Genomic DNA, 25,602 nt, shown 5'->3' with positions numbered 1-25,602 from the left:
AAGATGCTCTGCTTTAAGTCTGTGATCCTTCTCTTGCACTTTTTTTTTTAAGTTTCAGAAAAAGTTTATTAATGTAAATAGAATGGAAGCATACAATATAAGGCAATAATGATGATGAAAAAACATACAGCAAAACATATAAAATCAGTAATTAGGGATACAATAAAGAAATTAAAAGCAATATACAAATTTAACCGGCAATAATTAAAGCATATAGTGATAAAATACAGTAAGAATCTTTGTAATAGAAAGTCAAAACTCATAATAATTGAAAAAAAATGAAAAAAAACGATAATAACTTGAGGGAATTCATGGAGGTTTAGTAACTTCTTGTTGCAGAGGACTTTGAGACAAAGAACTTCTAGCACTTAAAAGGAGAGTTTGGTAGAATCTTTCCAATCTTTGGTGATTTGTTGGAATGCCACTGCTAATAATAAATCAATTATTTTTACATTAAGGGCATAATGAGCCCAAATAGGAGAAACACTACCCAAGAAAATGTGAGAAATGGAGAAGGGATGATTAGAGGCAAAATTTTTATTTACTTGAGACCATATTTTGACCCAAAAAAATGTGAGCCGGGGTACAGTGAAAAAGCATATGAACTAAGTCTGCATGTGGGGAGGAACAGGTTCAGCATGAATCTACAGTGTCTGGAAATTGTTTGTTAAGAGTAAATGGCGTCAGTAAAAGTCGGTTATACACAAAAAATAAAGTCTGAGTAGTATTCGCAGCTCTAGAGGATTTGCGAATCTTCAGCCATATTTTGTCCCACACCGCAATTGACCAGGAAACATCTAAATCCTTTTCCCAAGCTTCTTCTGTCTTGGTCTTAACACGTGGTGAGATTGGAGCCTGAAGAAGTGCATACATTTTTGAAGCTTACTCTTGCACTTAAAGCTCAAGAGTCTTACTCCTCGTCGGTTTGGCGTATCCTCCTTCCAATGGGTTGCTTAGATTTGGTCCTTGACATGCTAGATGCTGTTTCCCCAACTGTTCTGACTCTGCTGCACATCCCAACCTCATGCCTTTTCAGGTGCAAGCATCGGCTCTAGATATTTAATAGATGCCTCGAATATCTGACCCTGAGGTCTGATTGGTGCCCCTGGTGAGAAATCCAAAAAAGAATGTAATGAGGAAGAATTCATCCCACGCTCCTTATCATTACCTCACAAATACAATTTTATATTATTAAATTAATATTGTATTTAGTGCAGTTGATCTAATTTGATATAAATATGCTTCACATAGAACAACAGTGTACATGAAACACATTGTAGCATCAACAAAATGCAGTAGTGGTGGGAGTAAACCAAAAGGATATAATTGGAGTATGTCAGAGAATCCACTTTAATCAAGTGAAAATGAAAGTGTTGTGCCTCGGGTAGTAAGCGTTATATAAATACATTACAATATACTACTTACAATACACTTTTAGTGAGCTAGTTGGTTGAAGTTTTAGTTGGATAAGAAGAGAGTTCCATGAGTTCATCGCATCGCCTGTAAGTGACTGATGGAGCGTTTGAAAGGTCCTGAATGTTGGACTTTTTCAAAAGAAATAAATTCTTGCCCCCAACACGTCTTTACCCACAGTAGATTCTATGCACGTTGGAGAGATACTTTTTTTTACGGTCGATCCTGTGAGAGCATGTGCTGCCAAGACATTATTGTATAATTGTATACAAAAATGACTTGGAGCCTTCCCATTGTTTACCATTTGTTTGCTTCATGTCACTCTTTTTAGAACCTCCTTAATCGGCCAGTGCAGGCAAAATATAATTTCCAGTCGTTTCTGTGGAGCGGGGACCAAGCACAGATTGATTCAAATTAATCCATGCCCATCTGCTGCTCCTGACATGACTGAAGTGCTATTTTAACCCCGCTCCCACTCCCCTTGCCTGCTGCTTCCTCCAGGTCAGGACTGGGAACCAAAACTGGCCCTGGCAAAGTACTCGGCCGGCATCCCCGGGGCGTTGGGGGTGCGGCCGAGCTGTTTGCCAGGGCCGGTTTCGGCCGTTTTTGTTACAGGTGCCGATTTTGCAGATATGCTCTAAAAACGGACCTGTAACAAAAACAGCCCCCAGGGGCCCAAAAGCTGCCCCACCCTAGCGGCCTACCGAGGTAACGCCCGGTGCCCTCTACGGCCAGTCCGGCCCTGGCTCCCTCCTTAGCCATTGGAACTTTAAATAATAGTGGAGGCTTAAAGGCACTATCACTAGTATGGTGTATATATCTCTACCTCTACAGTAGTGTTTTAAATGCAATTTTATGTTTCTGCTTCTCGCACTGCGAGAAAGCAGAAGCCAGGGTTTGGTTGGGGGCGGGTGGGCATTCCTGCTCCAGGCAGGGGAGGAGTGGCTTGCTCACTGTTGTGGGCATTGACTGTTTGGTCGGCCCCAGGGCCGGCCAAACCAGTCATACACACGCTGCATTTTCTCTATGTAGGCTACATGCAGCCTACATAGAGAAAATGGCCTCCCCATAGACGCCTGTGGGGTCGGCATCCTAGCCAATCACAACGCTGCCATTGCAGCGTTATGATTGGCTATGGGGAGGTGCCTACTTCCTGCAGAAGCAGAGAGAGGAGACGCGCCACGGTACCGTAGGCCAAGGTAAGTTTTAAAAAAGAAAGAAATTAACCTCCCACGCGCCCCGCCTCTTTCACCCCTTCCCACCCCCTCCCTACCAGCACCCCACCCACGCTACTCATCCCCCACGCAACAGCCCCCTCCACCCACGTAACTGCCTCCTCCATCCGTGCGACCATCCCTTCACCTGCACGACTGCCCCCTCCACCTGCGCGACTGCCCCCTCCACCTGCGCGACTGCCCCCTCCACCTGCGCGACCAGCCCCTCCACCCACGCGACCAGCCCCTCCACCCACGCGACCAGCCCCTCCACCCACGCGACCACCCCCTCCAAACACGCAGCCGCCCTCCAACTGCGCGACCCCCCTCCAACCGCGTGACCCCCCTCCAACCCCGTAACCCCCCTCCAACCCCGTAACTCCCCTCCAACCGCGTGACCCCCCTCCAACCGCGTGACCCCCCCTCCAACCGCGCGACCCCCCCTCCAACCGCGCGACCCCCCCTCCAACCGCGCGACCCCCCCTCCAACCGCGCGACCCCCCCTCCAACCGCGCGACCCCCCCTCCAACCGCGCGACCCCCCTCCAACCACGCGACCCCCCCTCCAACCACGCAACCCCCCCTCCAACCACGCAACCCCCCCTCCAACCACGCGACCCCCCCTCCAACCACACCACCCCCTCCAATCGCGCCACCCACGAGACCCCCCACCCACGACTAGTTAAAACCGTAACCCGTTATTTTCATATGCCCAAATGCACCCCCTCATTGATCCTCAATGCCGACATTGCCTCAAAGCACCACATGGTATCCCACTTCCTTCTCTTTCTTTACACCACCAAAGTGACCTCCATTACTCCAGTGTCATAGCAGTTTCCCCTAGTCATTCCTACCCAACACATTGACTCTGCGTAGTGTACCCTAGCGCTTTGTCCCTTCTTTGCTACACCATTGTAGTACCCCTTTTCTTCTCTGTGTTAGCACCACATCCGCAATCTTCCTATTCTTCACCAAATGGGAAAATTGTCTCATGGCAACAGTAACCTGGAGCCTCCAAGTACGACATGTGATACTCGGACACTGAGCAGATACCATATTCAATGACTGGACAATGTTCCCTCTTTTCAATGTGTTTCTAATAAAACATGAGGTGCACCAATAGCGCTGAGGATTTTATACATAGACTAGTTAGTAGTTTTGATCGTGAACAACTAATCTGTATTTTCTGATACATACAGTATCAATACCACTTTGTGTTGGTAAGCATAAACAGCTCAGTAAATTGTTGTTTTGAGAAGGTGTTACAATAAATCTATCTCAGTTTACAGTGACTGATAGAATTTGCTATTAAGGAGTAGTACTCTCCACCAGAAGTTAAATAACTCTTGTTGCTGGGCTTAATGTTCAAAATGAAAAGGTTCTGCCCTGCAAAGCGTTCCATATTCCACATGTCTAACTATCAAGCAACTGTAATGATGCGGTGGCTAACAAAATGTTTAAAACAATCCACAGTGATGTGCAATATGGTCCATATGTGACTATGCTTATGACCAAAAGGAACATTTCTTTGTAGTGTCCTCGTGTTACTCGAACCCATAATGTGCTCTTAGAATCATGTAATGTAATGAATCCTAGAATGCAGTTCCGTATTATTATTATTATTATATATGTTTCTAATAGTCACAATTTGTACTGCTTTTATATGAAATGGGTATTTTAAGGGAGCAAAGCCTTTAATATTGCTTATACAGGTTATAGAGGAAAATGACTCCAAGGCTTTTGAAGACTGCACGCTGATAAACCCAAAGGCCATCAGGGAACCCAAGGTGAAACTTTGTTGGCAAGCACAAGAATGTTTAACACTGGGACTGATCCAAGTCCAAATCTCGTTGGTGTTCCGGGAGTTGATGGAGCCACTATCAAGGCAGGTCTTGGTTGTGCTTAAAATCCTCAGGTAAGCACAAAAAACATGGGAAGTTGAAATGGAGTTCTGCTCCTTCTCTATATTCTGACTCCCCTGATGAAGCGCATGAGCAGCGCCAATGGTCCTGTTCCACAGCTGATGTTGGCACAACTTGAATTTCTGGGGCCTTCAGCCAAGCTGCACTAGATTGAAGAGTTTCACTCATCAGTGCTCTGGCTCCTCACATCTCTACTGACTCCCTCTGGTGCACATTCAGGCCCCACGCAGGTGAGAGGCCTTCCACTTAGATTAGCAATGGCTGGATTGCCCTCGCCACTAGCTGGACCTTCTGAGCTGCTTCTGCCCACTGCCCCAGTGATGATGCCGCCATCATCGCCCATACCCATGCCGGGCCCAGGTACATAGACGCCAATGCTGACTTTGCCACCCGAAGAGTTGACCTCAATTGCCTTTTTCTACACCAGTCCTACTTCAGTCAATGCTACAACTGAATCCAACCGTTGTTTGTCCACTCGCCTTATAGCAAAGCAGATAACATTCTTTTTACTCACTTTTTGGTAATGCTTATAACCAGGGTGATGAGTTTGTGCATCCCTATGCCAATGACATTTCATATGAGGAATTGTAAGACGCTAGTAGGTGAGACACTTCCCTAGATTCAGCTCTTTTTTCTCCGCCTGGCCCGGCCATGGAAGAATCTGCATCCTACGCCATGGTTTTGCAAAGGGTGGTCATAGTCCTTGACCTCCACCTCCGCAACAAACGTCCTGATGATGTCCTGCAGCCTGGCCTGGCTGCTTCTGAGCCTCTCTTCCCTTCTAATGCGGCCTTGACGGACACCCTACTAGGTGTTTGGGCTACGCCTTGTACCAGCCCTCCTATTAACCAATAAATGGCCAGATAACATTATCGTTCTCCAGGCGACTCAGCCTTTGGGTCGAAGCACCCTTTTCCGGAGAGTCTTCTGGTGCAAGCTTCCACTAGCCAGACCAACCCCAACAATTTCCCTACCTCTTCCCATGATAAAGAATCAAATAGAGTGGAGGCATTAGGAAAAGGCTTATTCTTCTCAGCCAGTTTGGCCCTACTGTCAATTAATGCCTCATGTTTGCTAGGCTGCTATACTCGTGCTCTTTGGAACTCAGTGACGCAAGTCCTCCCAGGCGTCCAGAATACCTTTGCCCTGTGCTGTCACAGGCTATTCAGGATGTTTGTGATTCGGCAAGTTCACAATTTGTCTTGGCTTGGACCACAGACTCTGTTGGACGGGCTTTTGGCATCAGTGCTGCCATTCGTCACCATCTGTGGTTACAATAGACTGGGTTCTTGGGCAAGGTCCATTAGATGTGACTCGCTTGTTCAGGGACAGGGTTAGTATTCTGCCCTTGAATGTTTCAAGGAGTGTTGGGCTATCTCTCGCCCTTTGTGCCTTTCTACCCAGCCACGCCAGCAACTGTATCAGCATTTCTTTCATGGCTTTGAACAAAGCATTCCTTGCCGCCAGCTTGTCCCTTCCCAGCAGGGAACTCAGCAGTTTCGCGGAAGAGGCTGTGGTGCCCACCGCCATCGTGGCCCACTTCAGCATGCTGCTAAGTCCACCGCCTCTCCCCGCAACACCCTCACCTGTTAAATGTCTTAGTGTATTCCTACAGGGTCACTGCCACCTGGTGGAAGGCAGATTCCACTGATCCTGTCTGGGTTGGTAGCCAATCACATTGGACAGGGGTCCTGCATGCAGATCGTCTGTGGAGATTATGCCATACTCACCCTTTCTTCCCAACTGCACCTCCTTCTGTCCCTACAGCTACTGTTGGGGGACCGAATCTCCATTTGGCAGCAGGAATTATAACCTCTTTTGGCCGTACGCGCTGTCGAGAGGTTACCAGCACCAGAAGTAGTTTGTCCATTCCCGCTACCTGCTAGTGCCCAAGAAGGACAGAGGTCTTTGGCCTATCCTAGATCGGCTTCCTCTCATTGATCTGCAGGATGTCTATTTCCATATTGCTGTTCTGCTGGCCCATCAGCACTGCCTGCAATTTGTGGTGGGATAGGAGTAATTTAGTTCTCTGTGCTCCCCTTTGGTCTCACCTGCGCCCCTCAGGTGTTCACAAAACTGATGGTGGTGGTAGGACACTTTTGGAGGTTAAGGCTGCCAGTCTTTTCCTACCTCAAAGACTGGCTGCTGAAGGCGGGCTCACCCCTGGCAGTTGTCAACACCCTTCAGACTATGGCGAACCTCATTTCATCTTTAGGGTTCACTATAAATGTATCAAAGCCACACCTGATTTCTCAGACGCTCTCCTCCATCTGAGCCATCCTGGACACAGTTCTGTTTCATGCCTTTTTTTCCCTCGGCCCTTGATTTCAGTGAGGTCAACCAGAGGCTCCTGTGACTGATGGCCTTCTGCATCCTGTTGGTCGAGCACGCCAGGTGGCACATGCGGGCTCTGTAGTGGGACCTGAAGTTAAAATGGGCCCAATATTAAGTCGTCCTCTTCGACCACATTCAGATTTTGGATTAGACAGCAAAATATCTGCAGTGGAGGCTGGACCACAATTGAATCAGCGGCAGACCTCACTGCCATCCCTACCCAGAGCTTACAGTGGTGACCGATGTGACGCTTCTGAGCTGGATTTCATTGAAGTCGCTTCTGAGCTCGGGCGGCCCCCTGGAGGAGGTGGAGATCAGAGGCTGGTATCCTGCGGAGTACCAGCTCCATATCAATCTTTAGGAGTTAAGGGCCATCGACTTGTGCTGAAAGCCATCCTGCCATTTAGGAAATAGGTGGACCACCAAGGTATTTTCCTGGTGGCGAACCACCTGACAGACTCCCTGACTGCCATGGTGGATGAACTCAGCTGTCGGCTTCCAGCGGAGCACAAATGGCAGTTACACCCAAATATGGTACAGGGTCTCTTCAGCGAATGGAGAGAGCCTGGCTCAATCTGTTCGCCATCGCCATGAGTGTGCAGTGTCAGCACTGCCAAGTCGTCTCTCATTTAGAGATGCGTTCTGCCTTGAGTGGAAATCGGGACTTCTTTATGCCTTTCTGCCGATACCACTCATGCCTCGATTTCTCAATTAGATCAGGACTGACTTGCCCCAAGTCATCCAGGTGGCTCCGAATCGGGCACAGAGAGTTTGGTATCCAGAACTCCTGGGTTCTGAGCAGATGTTCTCAGATCAGACTGCCCCTCTGGGAGTACCTGCTGTCACAACCAGGTAGGGTTCTCCACCTGGGACTTCGCAACCTCCACCTTCATGCGTGAAGATTGAGCGGAGACAGCTGAACACCTCCGACCTTCCTCCGGAGATTGGCAGTCAAGTGTTCCTCAACGAAAACTGTTTATGCCTGTTGTTGAGACAAGTGTGTCGTTTGGTACTCACCAGGTTGAGCCCGACCAAGCCAAACTGTATGATGTTTTGTTATTTGTTCCGTCTGTCACCTGGAAAGGCCTTGTTCTAGGCACAGTTAGGGTCATCTTTCAGCTCCCTTGGCCTCTTTGTAGTTGCCTGACAACTCCTCTTTGTTTAAATCAGCAGTTGTGGTTCGATTTTTGAAAGGGCTACAACACATTCCCCGCTTTTTCATGTGTGATGCCCCAATGGGAACGCAATCTTGTCCTTACATATTTAATGTGTCCTCCATTCGAGCGAAAGCAAAGAAGGGTACGCTGTTCTCCAAGAAGAGAACGAGTAAAATCAGTGAACCAAGCAATGGGTGAAAGCCCCAACTGAAACTGAGCAAGACAAGAAGCCCCAACAATCGATGAAAGGGAGGGGAATCCTCCCTTTCGGAACTAAAACCCTCACACACCCAGCAAGCTAGGTGTCATGCTTCATCATCTAGGTTTGCTCCTCGTCAGACTGCCCCGGAGGCACAGAATAAGGGGCGCCTCCGTGGCGCAGAATAAGGCGACACAGCAATTTGTGATGCATCGCCTAAGTCATGATTTATAAGGCCACTCAAAGCCATGTAAAGTGGCTTTGCGTGGCATGCAAATCAAAATGAGAGCTACTCACGAAGTATGTACTGCAGGGTGTCGGGGTGCGTTACATCACACACATATTATATAGAGACAATGACTCATAAATGTGAGAGTCAATGTATAGGAAATGATACTTAAGACAATGAGACCTACAAGGTGTAAGAGTCAGATGTCATCCATACTGGTAGGCAGTGGCGTAGCGGGGGTGGGGCCACAGTGATCATTGCCGCAGGCGCAATATTCTTAGGTGTGCAAAATTTTAAAAGAAAGGGACATTCGTGGTGGAAGGGACTCAACTCACTACAGTGCTGTTGTCTGTAAGTCAGGTTATGTTGTCTTATCCGCCTTTCCTCGCAGAAGGGCTGTACAGAGCTGTGCCCTCATGCACATCTCAAGGCCTCGGGGTAGGTGGGAGCTGCTCGCGCTGTTTCCCGGTGGCATGAGAGCAGCGCCGACCAGTGGCACAACAGTGTAACATCTCTTTTGGTACCACGCGTCATACAAGGATGTTGTTTCTGCTTTATGTCAGGCAGAAGGAGCATTTCAAGCCTGAGTCACGCGCTTTCTGCCTGACGTCATGTGTCGGTTTGGGATGGTGGGTTGAGTGACCCGGGGGTGGGGCATCCATTCATTCTTTCATCCATTATTCAGTCTTTCACCATTCATTCTGTCCTTCCATCTGTGTGCCCATCCATATCCAAACCTATTCAACCATTTCCAAACCTATCCATCATCTTTCCTTCCATCCATCATTTCACTCCTCCATCCCTCCATTCACCCTTTCACTCATTCATCCATCCTTTCACCCATCCATCTATTCACTCATGCATCCAACCATTTAGCCTCTCACCCATCCAGCCATCCTTTCACTTACTCTTCCATCCATCCACCCAGCCACTCATCTGTCCAGTCGTCCATCCATCCACCATTTCACTTATCCATCCATTCTTTCTTCCATCTCTTCCCCCTCCCTTTCAATTATCTATGCATTCTTTCACTCATCCATCCTTACATCCTTCTTTTCACTTATCCATACACCCATTCGCCCATCCATCCTGTCAATCATCCATCCATACTTTCACTCATCCATCCTCCCTTTATCTTTCCATCCCCCTTTCACTTAGCCATCCTTTCACCCATCCAACATTTCAACAATCCATCTACTAATCAGGTGTAGAGTCGAGGTGTGGTGTGGAGGGAGTTTTTTTGGCATAGTGTGTCAGAGTGGAGTAAAGTGTTGTGGAGAGGCATGGAGTGTCCTGGAGTGGCGCAAAGCAGAGTGGAGTGGCATAAAGGGTGTTGCATTGAATGTTGTAGAGTAGCGTATAGCATAGTAGATTGTTGTAGAATGGAGTGGCATAGAGTGAAGCAGTGTAGTAGAGTGGAGTGGCAGAGTAGAATAGAGTGGAGTAAAGTGGCATGGAAAGGGGTAGAGGGAGTTGTATAGAGAGTAGCATATTTGAGTAATGTTGTAGAGTGGCATAGAGTGGGGTAGAGTGTCGTAGAGAGGAGTGGTATAGAGTGGAGTAGGTTGTTATAGTGGATTAGAGTTTAATGTAGTAGACCGTAGGGTTTAATGTAGTAGAGCGTCATAGAGTGGAGTATCAGGGTGTATACTGTTATAGAGTGGAGTGTCCTAGAGTGGCCTAAAGTGAAGTGACATAGAATGCATTTGTGCAGAGTAGATTGGCGTAGAGTGAAGTGGTATAGAGTGGAGAGGTGCAGGGTGTAGAGCAGAGATTTAGAGTGCAGTGGGTAGAGTGGAGTGATTCAGAATAGATAATCCTACCCGGTTGCGGCCAGTGGTTCCCGTTCATCAGACTCCCAGCTACGGACTCGGTTAATCATTTTAAAAGAGTTATACTCCCCGTCACGATCGCCATCAGAATTCAGGGCGTGGATGGTTAAGGACGTATCCTGATATATAGCCGAAGAAATATAGAAGAGCCATTCACATCCCCGATGTAGCTTTTTCGATCGACATACTGCAAGCAAGCATGCATTACAAGGATCACTTTGAGGCTTTAATTCTGACTACATCACATCAGTGCTTTTAAAGTTACTACTGAGGTCTACCAGCCCTTATCTAGCCCCGCTGACAACGCCTGCTTCTGGCTCTTGAGGTCTGAATCACTCTTCTAGCCGTACAGAGCAACCGCAAACAACCCGACTATAATCTCCACAGTATTATGTCAAACGAGGATTTGTCGTAATGCATTGTTGAAAGTAAAGATATGGCGGTCAGCTATTATATATCTATTGAAGACAAATAATACTTAACAAATTATCATAGAGTTTGGCCTATCAGTTTCAGTTTCAAATCTTTATTTCGGCTTTACGCCATAAAAGAACAGTTTAAACATTACAATTGATAAAAGTTATATAAAATACATTCTATATGACTATGCAACACATATTAGAAAACACTTGGAGCATAACAATAAAAATCATATGAGACAGGAGGACACCTCAATAATTCTATGAGCAAATTCAGTTAAATAGTGCTATTTGTGCCAATATGACAAATTCAACTCTTACATCAAAGTCAAGGCTGTCGGGAACTCGATTCACAGCTGATGGCCCAGTTTCTTCCTACAGTAGCAAATAGAAAGTATGGCCTATCGATTGTCTCCATCTCCCGTTTTTTTGATTGTTTATTTTGTCCTGTTGCAAATGACGGACTCCTGAAGAAGGCAATAGCCGAAACGCGCGTAGAGTTTTCATCCACCGCTTTGCTAACTTCATCAGCCCACAACTACAACTAAGTCATTTGGGTTTCCCCCCCCCTTCTCTGTTATATAATTTTGTGTTGTAAAACTGTATGTTCTTTATTGATTTATTCATTGAATTGCAATTTTAACCGGAAAACTTTACAAAAAAAATGAAGAAAATAAATAAATTTAAAACAGTATTTTGATATATAAATTATGTTTGGTCTCGTTTAATCATGTTCATATGTCACTGTGAATGTCAATTTAGTTGAATCCCCTAGGTTTTGGCATTTGGTTCATTGTTTTTCACTACTGTTCTTTTTCAAAATGAACCCCTAAATCTTCCATGTTTTGCCTGACCCAAAATGTCTGCTAAACTGAAACTTGGGCACGATCAGCATGGATGCTATGTTCCATCTGTTCTCGTCATGTCGAAGGACAGGCTTTGATTTCCCCAGAAGCCATCCAGACTGACAGCATAGCACCAACGCGCCAGACTGAATGTGTGGTACGTCATACGTGGCCTACAATCCAGTCACCGAGCACCAGCACACATACTCGCTGTAGACCCTTCTTTGGAGCAGCTATGCACAAGAACTCCAGCGTTGACCTGGGCCGTGAAGGCCAATATTAGCGGAAAGTGCAGCCATGCCCAGCTACTACCCAAGTACAGTGAAGGGAGAAGAACGCTTCCCAGTGTCGTCACTTTTAGCAACTGTCGCCAGCCAGCAATTCCAATAGTGATGTATCTACTGAAGCCGCAGAGGTTCAAGCTTGTGCTTTAGCTGTGAATAGTAGTAAGAGTAGAAAGACCATGATCATGCGAGACATCACTAGTAACACCCTTTCAATTTTAACAAGCTGCAACAAATAGAAAGGGGCACAACCTCCAAAGCGGCCCCATGCTGAAACATGAAACGCGGCATCCATGAAGGGGGTGCTGCGCTGATTAAGAGAAACAGACAAGCACTTGTGTGAACTGTTGTTTCATTTTTTTTAATAGTTCCAGAGCAGTAACTAAAATACAAACAAGTGGAAGGATACAAGCTCTGGGGGCCCTACTCCATGATAGAGAGCAAACCACGAAAAGGAGGAACAAATGGGAACTAATACCCAATTGAAAGCATGGATTTCCAAAGGGCACTGAAACAAACGAATGACAAGCAGTGGGTGGTTATAGGTATACAACATGTCTCAAAGAGACAGCGCAAGCGCTGTCTAGGCTCAACCTAAAAAGGAGAGACAAAGAGGAAGGATTCACCAATAGCAAGCACGCGATTTGGAAGGACAATCCAAGTAATAACCCCAGGGGAAACATATTTGCACTACTAAAACATCACGCTGCCCAGAGGGCCCCTTTTCATGTCTTAAATGCGGCTTTCAAGCTATGGACTCCCATATCATCATTGGACGGCCTTTGGACAGCATAGGTCCCCAGGGAGGCTTGGAAAGTTTTCTGTTGAATCTCAGATCTCTCCCTAAACACCATACACAACTATGGGATACTATCCATAGCATCCAACCAGAGATCTGTTTCCTAACGGAAACATGGTTGAAACCTCACACTACCCCCACTATCACTCTGGGGATACCCACAAGATACAGAATTCTCCGACTGGATCGCCCTGTGAAAGTAGGAGGCGGAATTGCCATCATATATAGGGATACTCTGAATATTAGAGTTCTAGATCAAGTGATGTTACCTACCATGGAAGTGTTAATTTTTCATCTCACAATCAGCCCCAAGGTACATTGGAGAGGAGCACTAGTTTACCGTCCGCCTGGACCCAATGCTGGGTTCTCTCTGGCCCTCACTGAACTGCTAGCTCCACATATAAAAGCCAACGGAGATTTTATCTTACTAGGAGATTTTAATTTTAATTTTGATATTAGTGATCACCCGGATACTAAAGTCTTTCTCTCAGACCTTGCTCTTTTAGGCCTACACCCAAGAAATAATGAACCTACGCACTCAGGTGGTCATATCTTGGATTTGATTCTCACCTCCCATCCAAATGTTCACTGCTACCCCCCTAAGCACATCTTTTGGTCTGATCACAAACTGATAAACTTCTCTTTTACACATACAACTTATCCCCTGAACCACCTGCCCACCCAGTACACCAAACGCAGACCTTGGTATAAAATAACCTCTGCTAAGCTCGTGCACGTATGGGAACAGCCAATACTTTCCAACTCTGATAACATCGACACTGCTCTCTCCAAGTTTAATTCCACTCTGATGGCAGCTATTGACACTCTTGCCCCTCAGAAAAATGTAAAAAAATCTACCATGGCTAAAAGGGAAGCCTGGTACTCTGAGGCCCTAAAAATTGAAAAGCAGGGATGCAGAAAATTAGAGAAACTTTGGAGACGAACAGGTAAGGAGGAAGATAAGATTCGTTATCTGGAAGTAATGTCCTCCTACTATAAAAACATAAAAAAGGCCAGGAAAGTAAGCCTTACAACCCAAATTGAAGAGGCAGGAAACTCAACAAGAGAACTTTTCAAAATTATTCAGACCTTCACTAACCCTGAGGTGTGCGAGAGCCCAAACACTTTTACCCAGGTTCTGTGTGACGATATATCCCAATTTTTTGAAGACAAAATAGAAGGGATATATAAAAAAATCACTGCTGTCTCAGACCCTCTGGGAAATGAAGTCCCTGAAACATCCCCTATGCTGACCTCTGAAAAAACTCTTCAGGTTATCCCAGAAATAACTACTGAGGACCTGACCATACTTACTAAACAAATAAAGACTGGCTCTCCTACTGACCTGCTACCTGCTAAATTCATCTCCCCTCTAATTGACATAGTAGGACCTTCCATCCAGAAATTGCTCAATCTCTCCTATGCTGAGGGCCTGCTCCCATCAGCCTGGAAGGAAGCGGTAGTGAACCCTATACGCAAAAATTCCACCTTGCCCTGGTCTGAACTCTCCAACCTCCGCCCGATTTCTCTCCTTCCTTACATCAGCAAACTGGCAGAGAAGCACGTAAATACCATTCTTTCCGACTTTATCGAGGCGACAGGGGGCCTGGACCAATCACAATCTGGGTTCAGGCCCAACCACAGCACTGAATCAGCCCTTCTTTCTGTGACGGATCAGATCAAAATGTCACAGGATAGAGGGGGCTCCATGATTCTAGTGCTGTTGGACCTGTCCGCAGCCTTCGATACCGTGGCCCATAACATCCTTCTCGGCAGGTTGCAAGGAGTAGGAATCGGAGGCTTAGCACTATCATGGTTGGAGAGTTTCCTTTCCGGGAGGTCACAATCTGTCAGCCTGGGCCCCTTTTGTTCCATCTCTAGGGGGCTCACGAAGGGGGTGCCACAGGGCTCATGCCTTAGCCCTACATTGTTTAATGTATATGTGGCCCCCCTTGCTGAGATTGTGCGGAAGTATGGGTTCACACCGATCTCCTACGCTGATGACACCCAGCTCCTCTACCCTTTCAGCTCCCTTGACTCTAAAGTCAAAGAGAACTTTGCTGAGGGTATGAGGGCGGTGTCACATTGGATGGCGACGAACTGCCTCCAATGCAATGTCACAAAAACTGAGGTCATGCTTTTTGGCAAAGCAAGTATTCTTTGGTCCCCTGACTGGTGGCCAATAGATCTTGGCCCAGTACCTACATCTAAACATCATGTGAAGAATCTTGGGGTGAAACTGGACCAAAAGCTGACCCTGAAGGAGCACACCAACCACATCGCAGGATTGTGCTTTCATACTATTGGCCTACTTAGACGTGTCTTTCCGTATCTCCCTGCCTCTTACAGAAAGACACTTGTGCAGGCATTAGTGACCAGTCGTCTGGACTACTGCAACGGCCTGCTGACATTAGCAAACGCTGATGCAGTAGGTCGTTTGCAGGTGGTCCAGAACACGGCAGCAAGACTGGTTATGGGTGCACCAGCTAGGACCCCCTCTAAACCCTTGCTGAGGGAACTGCATTGGCTCCCAATAAGACAGCGCATCGATTTTAAGATCTGCTGCATGGTCCACAGATGCATCTACGGTATAGGTCCTAAATACCTGTCTCAATCCCTGGTGCCATATCAGCCCAGTAGGTCCCTTCATTCAAGCAGTCAAGCCCTTCTAAAACCCCCGGCCACAAAGAAGTCCAGACAAGGAGACCGGGCCTTCTCCTCAGTCGGACCTGCCCTATGGAACAAACTGCCCCTTGATGCCAGAACAACTACCAACTACCTATCCTTCAGGAAAATATTAAAAACCCTCCTTTATCAAGAAGCATTTTTGCCCACTTAAACTTCCCTTGATTCACTGACTGAGTTTCCTATTGCTGGCACAGCGCGGAGATACCCTTACGGGATTGATTCCAGCGCTATAGAAGAAACTAAAATAAATAAATAAATAAATAAATAAAAAGCAATGGCTGGGATGTAAGCCCGCAAAGTGTATACAACAGGTCTCCAGACAGCACAAGCGCTGTTGAGACTCTACCTAAAAAGGTACTACAGAACTGGACACAATACCCCAGAAATGTCCTATAGGTTGGGATCTAATGTACCAGAAGTGATCATAGAAAGAAGCAGCGATACCCCAAGGGAGGTATTTCTGAAATGTCCCAAGGTGCACCTGGTATTTGTTCCTATTTTCTAGACACACTCCACCCCCTCCCGGGGCACTCCTGAAGTGACTCCAGATGCGTTTAACAGTCTGTTCTGTGATACCCATCAGACAGCTGTACATTTTGTGCTTGCGCAATGCCTAGTAGTGTGCCCTAATTTGCATGTGACCTAGGCCTTTTGCAAATGAAGGAATGCCAATGCCCATACATCTTATTAAGGATAAAGTAAGAGCAGCATACTGGCCCTCCGGAGGTATCTTAACTGTGTGGCACAAATGTAGGGCTGCATACTCAGTCTGCACCCAAGAAGTTGTTTGGTTTTCAGGGACACTCCAGAATTCCACTGGTCTGACCTCCTCCTACAGACACAATACTCCAGTTGGGTCTTCAGCTGCATGGCACCAAGCCGCAAACATGGCTTTCACAACCTGACTTAATGGCTTCTAAACTCTACAGGTACAAGTAGTTTTCCAAGTGAGTCCCTATTTGAACCTTTTGGCAATAGACACAGTCCTTTAGATGAGGTCCTACAGTCTAGAGGAAATCCATTTTGTAACCTCAGAGAGGCTCATGGCAAGTGTTTACTGTTGTATGTGTAAAATTATTTTATGCTGCTGTTGTCTCTGTATGTCTGTGTATTGCTGTGCGTTGGTGTGCATGTGCAATCTACCCCAGTATCAAGGCTAGTGTGGAGTATGTAGACACATACTCCATTAAGGTAAATGGCCGGTCCTCATTTATATGCTGGGTTAGATGGGCGGTAGGGAGAAGGAGAAAAAGACGATTGGCTACTATAATGCTTGGAGCTAAGTACTTAATGTGTTTTCCAGGTGAGGAAATGAGAAACACCTCAACCCAGGGAAGACCAGGACAGAGGGCGCGCGAGTCATTTGATGCCCGAAATGTGCTCAAGGTAAGTTGGCAACTATATAGTATTCACTATATATGAAAAGGGAAGCACGCAATCCAGCCTTTAAGTGTCCACTGTTTTCTGAATTTTAAATATGCTTTACCGAAATAGGATTGAATTAGTGCCTTTTTATGATTGTGAGAGACTCCCTGTTATGTAACCAAGAAAGCAATGACAGTACTCTTTCTTCCATCTGCGGTTCATCCCTTTTCAAGGGCATGAGCATGAAGTACAGTCGTTTTTTAATTGAGAAAAAAATCAGAAATGAAAGTTGTGTGCATGTAGGGAAGAGCACCCCACCATAGTGGAAAATAAAGCGTCTCTTCAGTGTTCACGGCATAGCGTTCACGCATAACTCTTTCCCTTCTCTTTTGCATTGTCACTAAATGCTATAAATAAGCACTCTGCATTGCACCGCCATTAGAAATACCAGCATTAGCATTAAAGGTGTTTTACCCTGATAATTACAACATTTAAAAGACAAAAGGATATTGACTCATTTGGGGGACCGCTTTTAACGTGCGATGTGCTAACAGAAGAGTTCAGACCTGTTTTATCAAGGCCTGCAGACATAACAACCCAACTTAACTGGCAGAGAAACAGACCTCAGCCAGACAGCAGTCTAGACATCGCCAGTCTGGAGATGAAGAAAGCAAAGCAAGAAAATACAGGGAACGGACCCTCTCCATCTACACACCCAGGATTTGAATTACACCTCCCATGTCCTTCCGTATCCTGGAGATTCGTGGCATCTCTACCATCCTGATTGCGCTAAATTTTAGGGTGACCAGGCATCCCCGTTTTTAACCAGCTGTCCCTGCAAATTTCAAGAAATGTAGCTCATGTCCCTGTTTTTAGAGAGCGTCGACTGAAAACGGTGGGAGGTGTTTTTTTATGTTTTACAAAGCAAGGAAAGTTAGCAGTTGTTTCAAGAAAGCAATGTAATTAACAGGCAAGCTACTGGGCTTAAAAAATACATTTTATGTATGTTCTTACTGCCTGTTCTGTAATTCGCTGCTGAGGAGCGCTCTCATCGCTTGAAGTGAAATTGTAGTCCTTCTTCTATTTTTGTGAAATGTCCTGGTTTTTGGCTTTAAAATTCTGGTCACCCTACTAAATTGGCTTCCCATAGGGACAAGAAGCCTATTTAAGCTTGCCTTTATTGTCTACCCGTAGGTAAACCTAACAACTTGGCACACAAACTGGCCATCTCAGGAGCTCCCATTGCTTTAGGATTACGGATTTCATTTAAATTGAAAGACCTCTTTAAAAAAAATATAAAACCCACAACATGTTTTAATTAAAGTCATACTTTTGCAGCATGTCTTGCGATCATGACCAGTACTTATTAACTTTAGGGCATTTCTTTGACTTCTTGGACCTCACTGCCACACGCCATACCGATGGTCCTTATACCTCCAGCTGCACCCCTCCCCCCAGCGCTGCAGCCCCCCCAGCGCTGAACCCCCCCCCCCCGAATCTGCTGTACTGAATCAGCTGTTTATAAGGATGAAAGGAAAGAAGTGAGACTGTGATCCGGTGGGCAGTGCAGAATCAGTACATGTGATGGTGAAGCTGATGGAGGGTCGGAAAGAGGTGAAGAGAAAATGGGTTTTCTGCATAGAAGAAAGGCTTGTCCAACCACTCATTGAAGTTGCCAGCCTAAGCTTTACTGCAAATGTGCCTTGTTCCATTCCCTACGACTTTTTATCTGTTCATGATATTTCAGTCCTTACTACACCCTTATCTGACATGCATCCAGTAGCTTAATCTAAATAAAATTAAAGTGAATCATTAAGTTATGGATCCTTTGCTCATTTGTGTTTTTTCCCTCGTTGCAATGAGTTAGTGAAATGCACGGACAATATCGTTGTGCGTTGGGGACAATAATGGCTTTATTGCATCACGGTATGAGTTAAAATACAGCCACTCCGATTGTTGGAGGTGTTTATTGTGGCTGGGGAGATGCTATAAACGGATCCTAATGGAACAAAAGCTCAATCTTTGATAGAGGAATCAAAAGCAGTGTTTGACTTCATCACAAGGCGTTCTTCAGTGACAGCCTAAATGACCTCCAAGTATGAAATCTTGTCTGTGTGTGACCGCTGGGACATGTTGAATGTAATAACCCATCAAAGTAATGTATACCATCTGAGCACAACAAGCCACTGTGATTCTACATCCAGTAATTACTGCGCACCGCACCATAAACAATATGTAGAAAGGGGACTGTAGGGGACATGCATCTCAAAAAGCGAACGCTCACATAAAATAATTTTATCTGTAACAGCTGCCATTGCAAATCCATGCTGAGTTCTGCTCATTCATGTAGGTTTTCTGCAAGGGATTACTTTGCTTGAATTATGACAAATGCTCCAAGACGTCTCCAAAATACCCCTAAGTGTGGAGAATCCTCCATAGTGTTTAGTGGTAGCAGAGCTGCTGTCCTCCCTTACTCCTGAGCAGCTCTTTGTTATGTTATGTATGTTATAGTAATTTTATATTGCGCACAATTACCCGTGAGTATCCTGGCGCGCAAAGATACCGTGACCTGACTGAGCAAGGAGTTTAAACCAGCTGGTTAAAGAGGAAAGTTTTAAGTTGTTTTTTAAACAGCCTAAAGTCCTGAATATAACGTAATTCCAGGGGAAGAGAGTTCCATGCTGTAGCTGTTTTCACAGAGAGGGACTGACCTGCGAGCCGCTTCCTACGGAATCTGGGAATCACCATTCAGCGTTGGGTGGCTGAGCGCAGAGACCTGCTAGGAGCATAGAAAGTAAAACGCTTCATAAGATACATTGGTCCAAGACCGTACAAGGCTCTGTGGGCCAGAGTGAGGACTTTGAATTGCACTCTGTGGGCCACAGGAAGCCAGTGTAGATCTCGAAGATGCTGTATTACGCTTGATCTTCTGGAGATGTTGAACATAAGTCTAGCCGCAGCATTATGTATGGTCTGCAGTTTTTTTTACCAGAAGGCCCGGAATGCCAATGTACAGCGCATTGGCATAGTCAATACGAGAAAGAATAAGAGCCCGGGCGACCATTTCCTTAGCGGGCTTGGGAAGCAGGAGGAAGAATCATCTTCGTGATTTAAGAGTGCCGAAGCACACTCCGGTGAGTTTCTTAATTTGCACCAAGAACCGACGGTCTTCTCCTAACCATACCCCCAAGTTCTTGGCTGGGACGCCCACAGAGTTGGGTTGAGGGAAGTCAGGTGGCTACAGAGATTCTCTAAAGGCAGGCGGGAACTGACCATACAGAAGGACCTCCGACTTGTCATCATTGTACTTCAGTTGGGCAAGTGCAAGCCACTGAAACACGGACGCAAGACATTTCTGGGCAGTTTCTGGTCGACAGGTCAGAGTCTTTCCAGGTAAATAGGAGCTGGGTATCGTCAGCATAAGCTATTATTTTTGCTCCCAGCTCCTCTGCCAGAAAAATCAACGGAGTCAGGTAGATATTGAAAAGCCATGGGCTTAAAGTAGAACCCTGTGGGACTCCCGTAGATATTTTCCTTGTAACCAACGAAAAAGGTGGCATCCAGACCTGCTTGGTGCGTTCTTCCAAAAAAGATTTCAGCCAATCCCAGACGGGGCCAACGATGCCAATGTCTGAGAGTCGAGTGAGAAGTAATTGGTGGGGCACCGTATCAAAGGCGACAGAGAGATCGAGTAGCACCAGAGCTGCTCTGCCGCCCGCATCCGGACATTCCCTAATCGCCTCAGCCATTTCCACCAGTGCAGTCTCGGTGCTATAAGATGCCCTAAAGCCGGATTGCGCTGGGTGTAAAACACCAGATGCTTCCACATATGCCTCAAGCTGTCAAAAAAACACCTTTTCGCAAACCTTAGACAGTGCCCGCAGGAGAGAGATGGGGCGATAACTGGCAAGTTTAAGCGGATCCAAGGAGGGTTTTTCTAAAAGTGGCAGAAGCTTAGCCTGTTTCCAAGTCAGGGGTACAGTGGCAGTCTGTAGGGATAGATTGATAATCGTGGTAACCTCTGGAAAGACCACCTCAGCCACCCCAGCCAGAACTCTAGCTGGGCAGGGGTTAGTTGGAGAACCCGACTTGAGGGATTTAAGAATGGCCAATGAATCGGACCCGGCTATGGGCATAAACTTCATAAATGGAGATGCTGAGGGGGTAGAGACTGAGGGGAGCAGAGGAAAAAGATCCCTTGATGCTCGGGTACCCGTCCCCAGGCTGTCTTGAATAGTCTGTATTTTTTCAATAAAGAAGGAAGACAGCTCCTCACACCATTGTGATGAGGCTGGAAGGGCTGATTGTTCAGCGCAAGGAGTCAGAAAGCTTCTAACAATGGAAAAAATCTCCTTGCTATTGTTGTTGGCCTTGGCAATCCATTCCGCATAAAAACCACTCTTCGCCTCCCTAATGGCTGCATAGTAGTTGCTCTGGGCTTTGCGAAGAGCAGTTTTGGCCAGGGGGCAATACTCCCGACGCCAGCGTTGTTCAAGTTTTTTGCAATCCAATTTGAGCTCTCTAAGAGAGTCCGAATACCAGGGTTTAGGTGGAGATTGTCTCAGTCGTTTATCTGGTTGGAGTTTTGAGGCAGAGTCAGCCCCTTGGCTGATCCAGGTGGTAAAACTCTCTACCGCTCCTTCAAGACCAAAGGCTGCCGGCGGGTGCGAGAGTAAAAGGGAGAGAGCTGGCATATCAATCTTCCGAAACGGCTTACTTTGGGCCACGACTAACGGGCCAGGGGGTTTCCCTATAGTCCAGGAGAACCGGATCAGATAATGACATGGCAAAGTTGGAACACACTAGATCGAGCATATGTCCTCCCTTGTGAGCGGGAGACTTGATCCACTGGGTCAGTTGTGCCAGATGAAACAGATCCATAAGTTCTCTGGAATCGGGAGCCTCTGGGCAATCTAAATGGATGTTGAAATCGCTCAAGAGGAGGAAGCATGATAAGCGGAGGGCACGGGGAACAATGACATCATCCAGGGCTTTCAGGAATGTTCCAGAAGGACCGGGGGGTGGTAAACTAAGGTGCCACCCAGTGTGTAGTGGGGGTACGTAACAATGGTGAAGTCAAGGGCCTGTATATATGTAAGCAAAAATTCCCAGGCATGCCTGGGAATTTTTGCTTACATATATTCTCTACCCTGACCCAGGATTGCTATTTGCACCAGGGGGCTCCTGTTATTTTACATAGAAGTCAAGGGCCTGCCCATCCACTAGCCCCGTAGATGGCGCGCTAGAGAAAGCCCAAGTGTCCCTGAACACCACTGCAATCCCGCCCCCCTTCCCAATTTTACGATCCGCTCTCACAATTTTATAGCCCTCAGGAATGGCCAACTCAACCACGGGGGCACAGTATTCATTAAGCCAGGTTTCAGTTATAAATAAAACATCTAGGTTTTTATCAGAGAGAAGCTCATAGATGTCCGGAGCATGTTTCACCATAGAGCGGGAGTTGATAAGTGCAGCTTGAATCCTATTCTCCCTCTCAATTCGAGGAACAGAGGCTGCCGACTTAGTATGGAAACAGAATTGGCACGTGGGGCAAGTCCTATGAAAACTATGGAGGACAGCCCACTGCAGCCCTATGATCCCCCCCTTGCACTTGGTGTTATCAAGCGCCAAAAGTTCCTTACGGCTGAAGGACCTCCGACCATCCTGAAACTCACACGTGTGTCGGACAGCGTGGCTGGCGCTGGGCGCTCCCGAGTCGCAGACGGGCTTGCCTTTGGCGCGCCCGCTGCGTGCTCGCTCCAGTCTCATAATTTATACAGTGAGGGCACTTTTCTCCTATAGAGTTTGTTGTAAAACCCAGTGCATGTATCTGGTGTTGAGTTCTCTTCCACTAAGTGGAGAAAGGTGCATTCTTCATTGCGAGAAGAGTGACACTTGAAAAATGACTGCACCCGAGAGCATGGCCAAAGACCATAACCTTAAGGTTACGTGTTGTCCCCCTGCATCTTTTGTTTTGTTCTACATGGGAGGAAAGAGCCCAGCAACAGGACCTGATTCCACTGAGGTTGTATGGATCCTGGTGCCACATAAACAGAGAGGGTGCCAGCCTGTGGCTGGTTTCACACCACAAAGTAAAATGCACATTACCATGATAACTTCAAATCTAAGTGCTTATGAGAGATACAGGTACTGACTGGTCTACGTTTGCTACCCGCACACCACCCTCTAAGACCTTACTATTCCCTGAAGGTGAAAGCCTGAAGAAGAGGGACTTGGCATTTCAGTGAGATCACAGCAGTAACCTGTTTCTGTGTTTCAGAGGATACCGTAGATCAAATGAGAGAGAGAGGAAAAGGGATAGTGTGGGAACTAGTTCACTTCCCCTAACAAGTACAATGGATATCAAGAACTGACTCACACTTTTGAAGCTAGAAATTCATTTGTGGAAAACCCATTTGTTTTATATGAAAACCCTCACCCACCAACCTAGTTGGTGGCATGCTTCATCACGGGTCCCACCCAAGGTGCCAAGTGCAGCACGGATGTGCCTCGACGCCTGAATTACAGCGGAGCTGGATTTTTGTGTAAGTGCAAAGTGGTGCTGTGAAAGTGAAGTCTAAAAACTGTCCATTGGGTCCCTTTTGAATAAAGGTAAATATTTTAATGGTGGGCCGTATGGCAGTGTTAAAAATTGAGAGAGTCTGATATGTGTAGAGTTTAAATTATGTGACTAATATCCTGTAGTAAAAGGTCTACATGTTTCAGCCAGACTGCTGCGTATGCTGGCTTTCTTCATGACCTATGTGATAGTGTCTTAGTGGATGGACGTGCTGGTCAGGTGTAGTTTGTGTGACCAGTAGTGGTGCCGCACATGCTAAGGTACAGTGGGGAAGGAGGATGTGTCCTCCTTATATTGCTTGACACCTGTAATAAAATGAGACAAACAAAGCATACACACACATGAACATATAGTAATGGTTGCTTCAGGTTTTTTTTCATGTATTTTCTGTGACATTCTATGCGCCGTGTTCGATCGTTTTGCGGATAGTGCAGAGGTGAAAAAGTGGGTGGCGCTTGTGCACAAACGTCTTATGCTACCGAAATATATGCGCTATTGTGAGTATATTCGTAGCCATTGCGATCTCTGTTAATTACAAGAAATATGCTTACGATTATATTTTCAGCACGAGCAACATGAATCCCGTGAGGGGGCAGGACCTATAGTCACATGCTGAGAGTGTGAAGGGATAGAAAGTACATCACCCGCTACTGAAGGTGTTCCGTTTCCCATTGGGACCCTTCATATTGAATCGGAAAAGCGGGCCCGGGGGCCCTACTTACTCAAGGTTGTCTGACTGCTTCTCATACCTGTTCCGGCCTTCTGATCGGGATTCCGTCGATGTGGGGAAGGCCGGCGTTTTATGTATGTTCTCCCGCCATGTATCGCCGGTAATTAGCCAAAGCGTCTTCACGTCATTCGGGGGTGTGGCGGTGTATACATCGTTTTTTTCACCAGAGGATTGCGGTAGTACTTGTCATAACGATTGCCTACTTGCTCACAACCTCTGTCCCCAAAGTTACCCATTATCCTTGGCAGCTATTAAAGGCAGTAACCGTGCTCTGCGCCTTAGTGCAGTGTTGTGCTTGTGGCATGGTATTGCTGGCCTACACTGGCCCTTCCAGACATGCGAGTTAACACCATCTTGCTTGGTCACACAGTGCACCCTCTCCCCTCCTCTTAAATCACACAGGGACAGTTTAGGGTGCATAAAGGCCGCACTTTATTGCACATTATACCAACACATGGATTATACATTTTGCAACTAATTGTTTGGTCATACGCAAACCCCATGCTTACATGATAAATATCACATTCGTCAATGTCCTAACGTTCCATTTTGTTGACTCCTATCTCCGGTTGGCAGCACTAAACAGAGCAATGGCCCCTTTACAGGTGTCTCAATGTTGCGGATTCTAGGCTTCCCTATAGTTCTTGTGGTGTTCATTGGGGTGTGAAAACAGATAGTCTTGCATTCAGTGGTGGACAACTCCTCGGAGTTTCAAGATAAGCGTCTTTCAGGCTGCCTTAAAGCGACAGCTGTTCTAGTTGCTGCTGCAACGAGATCAGAAGAATAAACTGTGTGTTTGTTTTTGGTTGACTGTTCTGCTGTGTGACTCCAGCTCAGTATACTGCAGAAATGTTTCTCTCCCTCCCTTCAGGCCCAAGCCAGCTCCTCATGCAGCAGTTTCACAATTCATATTTTAATTAGACGGGACGGAGTTCAGAATTGGAAATTAAGTTATGGGAATATACACCAGCGCTGCAATTAAAAATTGTGCGGCTGAATGAGCAAACATAATGCATTCTGGGAGTTGTATTCGGGTCCTTCACGGTATTTGGGAGCATAACCTTCCCCATACAATTATGGGACAAAGGAAAGTGTCTGCGCCATTTAATCACGTCTCAAAATAAGAAGCACAATGAAAAATAAAGCACGGGCAGCCCTGTTGTTTGCAGGGCACGTTCATGCATATTTAATCGGGTCCGCCTCTCAGGATTGTTCCAGCCATAGACGCATTTCCAGATTTCCCAAGGTCTGTTTTTAATGTAATGGAAACAGTTCTGAATGGAAGCACACTGCCTATCGACAATAATTACATTTTTCAAAATGTCATCTTTTTTTTACACCACCACGATTCATTGTCTTGTGCGTATACGATTAGCATAGTATACTGATGTTTTTAATACCTTATTTCCAGTCTTCTGGTCCACCTCACTAGTTGTGCGGACTCCATGCCTTCAAAGCACATTTCAAAACATGGCCTGAAACCATGATGTCCTGCAGGCGGGTTGGCCGCCATTTTGTTCGATAGCACCGCAGGGCCCTAGGGTTCCTTTTAATCCGAGACTGAGACTCAAATCCCAGCCAGTAGTAGCCGCC

General features: G+C 46.3%; 1 protein-coding gene and 1 long non-coding RNA gene across 2 annotated transcripts in view; one reads left to right on the top strand and one right to left on the bottom strand.

Annotated features, from left to right (window-relative positions):
• ASCC1 (activating signal cointegrator 1 complex subunit 1) overlaps positions 1-25,602 on the top strand; it is a 771,288-nt gene that overhangs the window by 487,143 nt on the left and 258,543 nt on the right. The window contains exon 9 of the mRNA XM_078643075.1: positions 16,638-16,720. Coding sequence (XP_078499201.1) covers positions 16,638-16,720 — 83 coding nt within the window. The remainder of the gene's footprint in view (positions 1-16,637; positions 16,721-25,602) is intronic.
• Positions 40-25,602, bottom strand: LOC144754834 (uncharacterized). Its single transcript, XR_013594771.1, has 2 exons — positions 25,410-25,602; positions 40-1,105 (listed from the first exon to the last, which is right to left on the bottom strand). It is a non-coding gene; the product is annotated as an uncharacterized LOC144754834 (long non-coding RNA).

The sequence above is a fragment of the Lissotriton helveticus genome, chromosome 5_1 (assembly GCF_964261635.1).
Source record: "Lissotriton helveticus chromosome 5_1, aLisHel1.1, whole genome shotgun sequence".
NCBI classification, from domain to species: Eukaryota; Metazoa; Chordata; class Amphibia; order Caudata; family Salamandridae; genus Lissotriton; species Lissotriton helveticus.
This window is presented reverse-complemented; position numbering and strand designations above follow the sequence as displayed.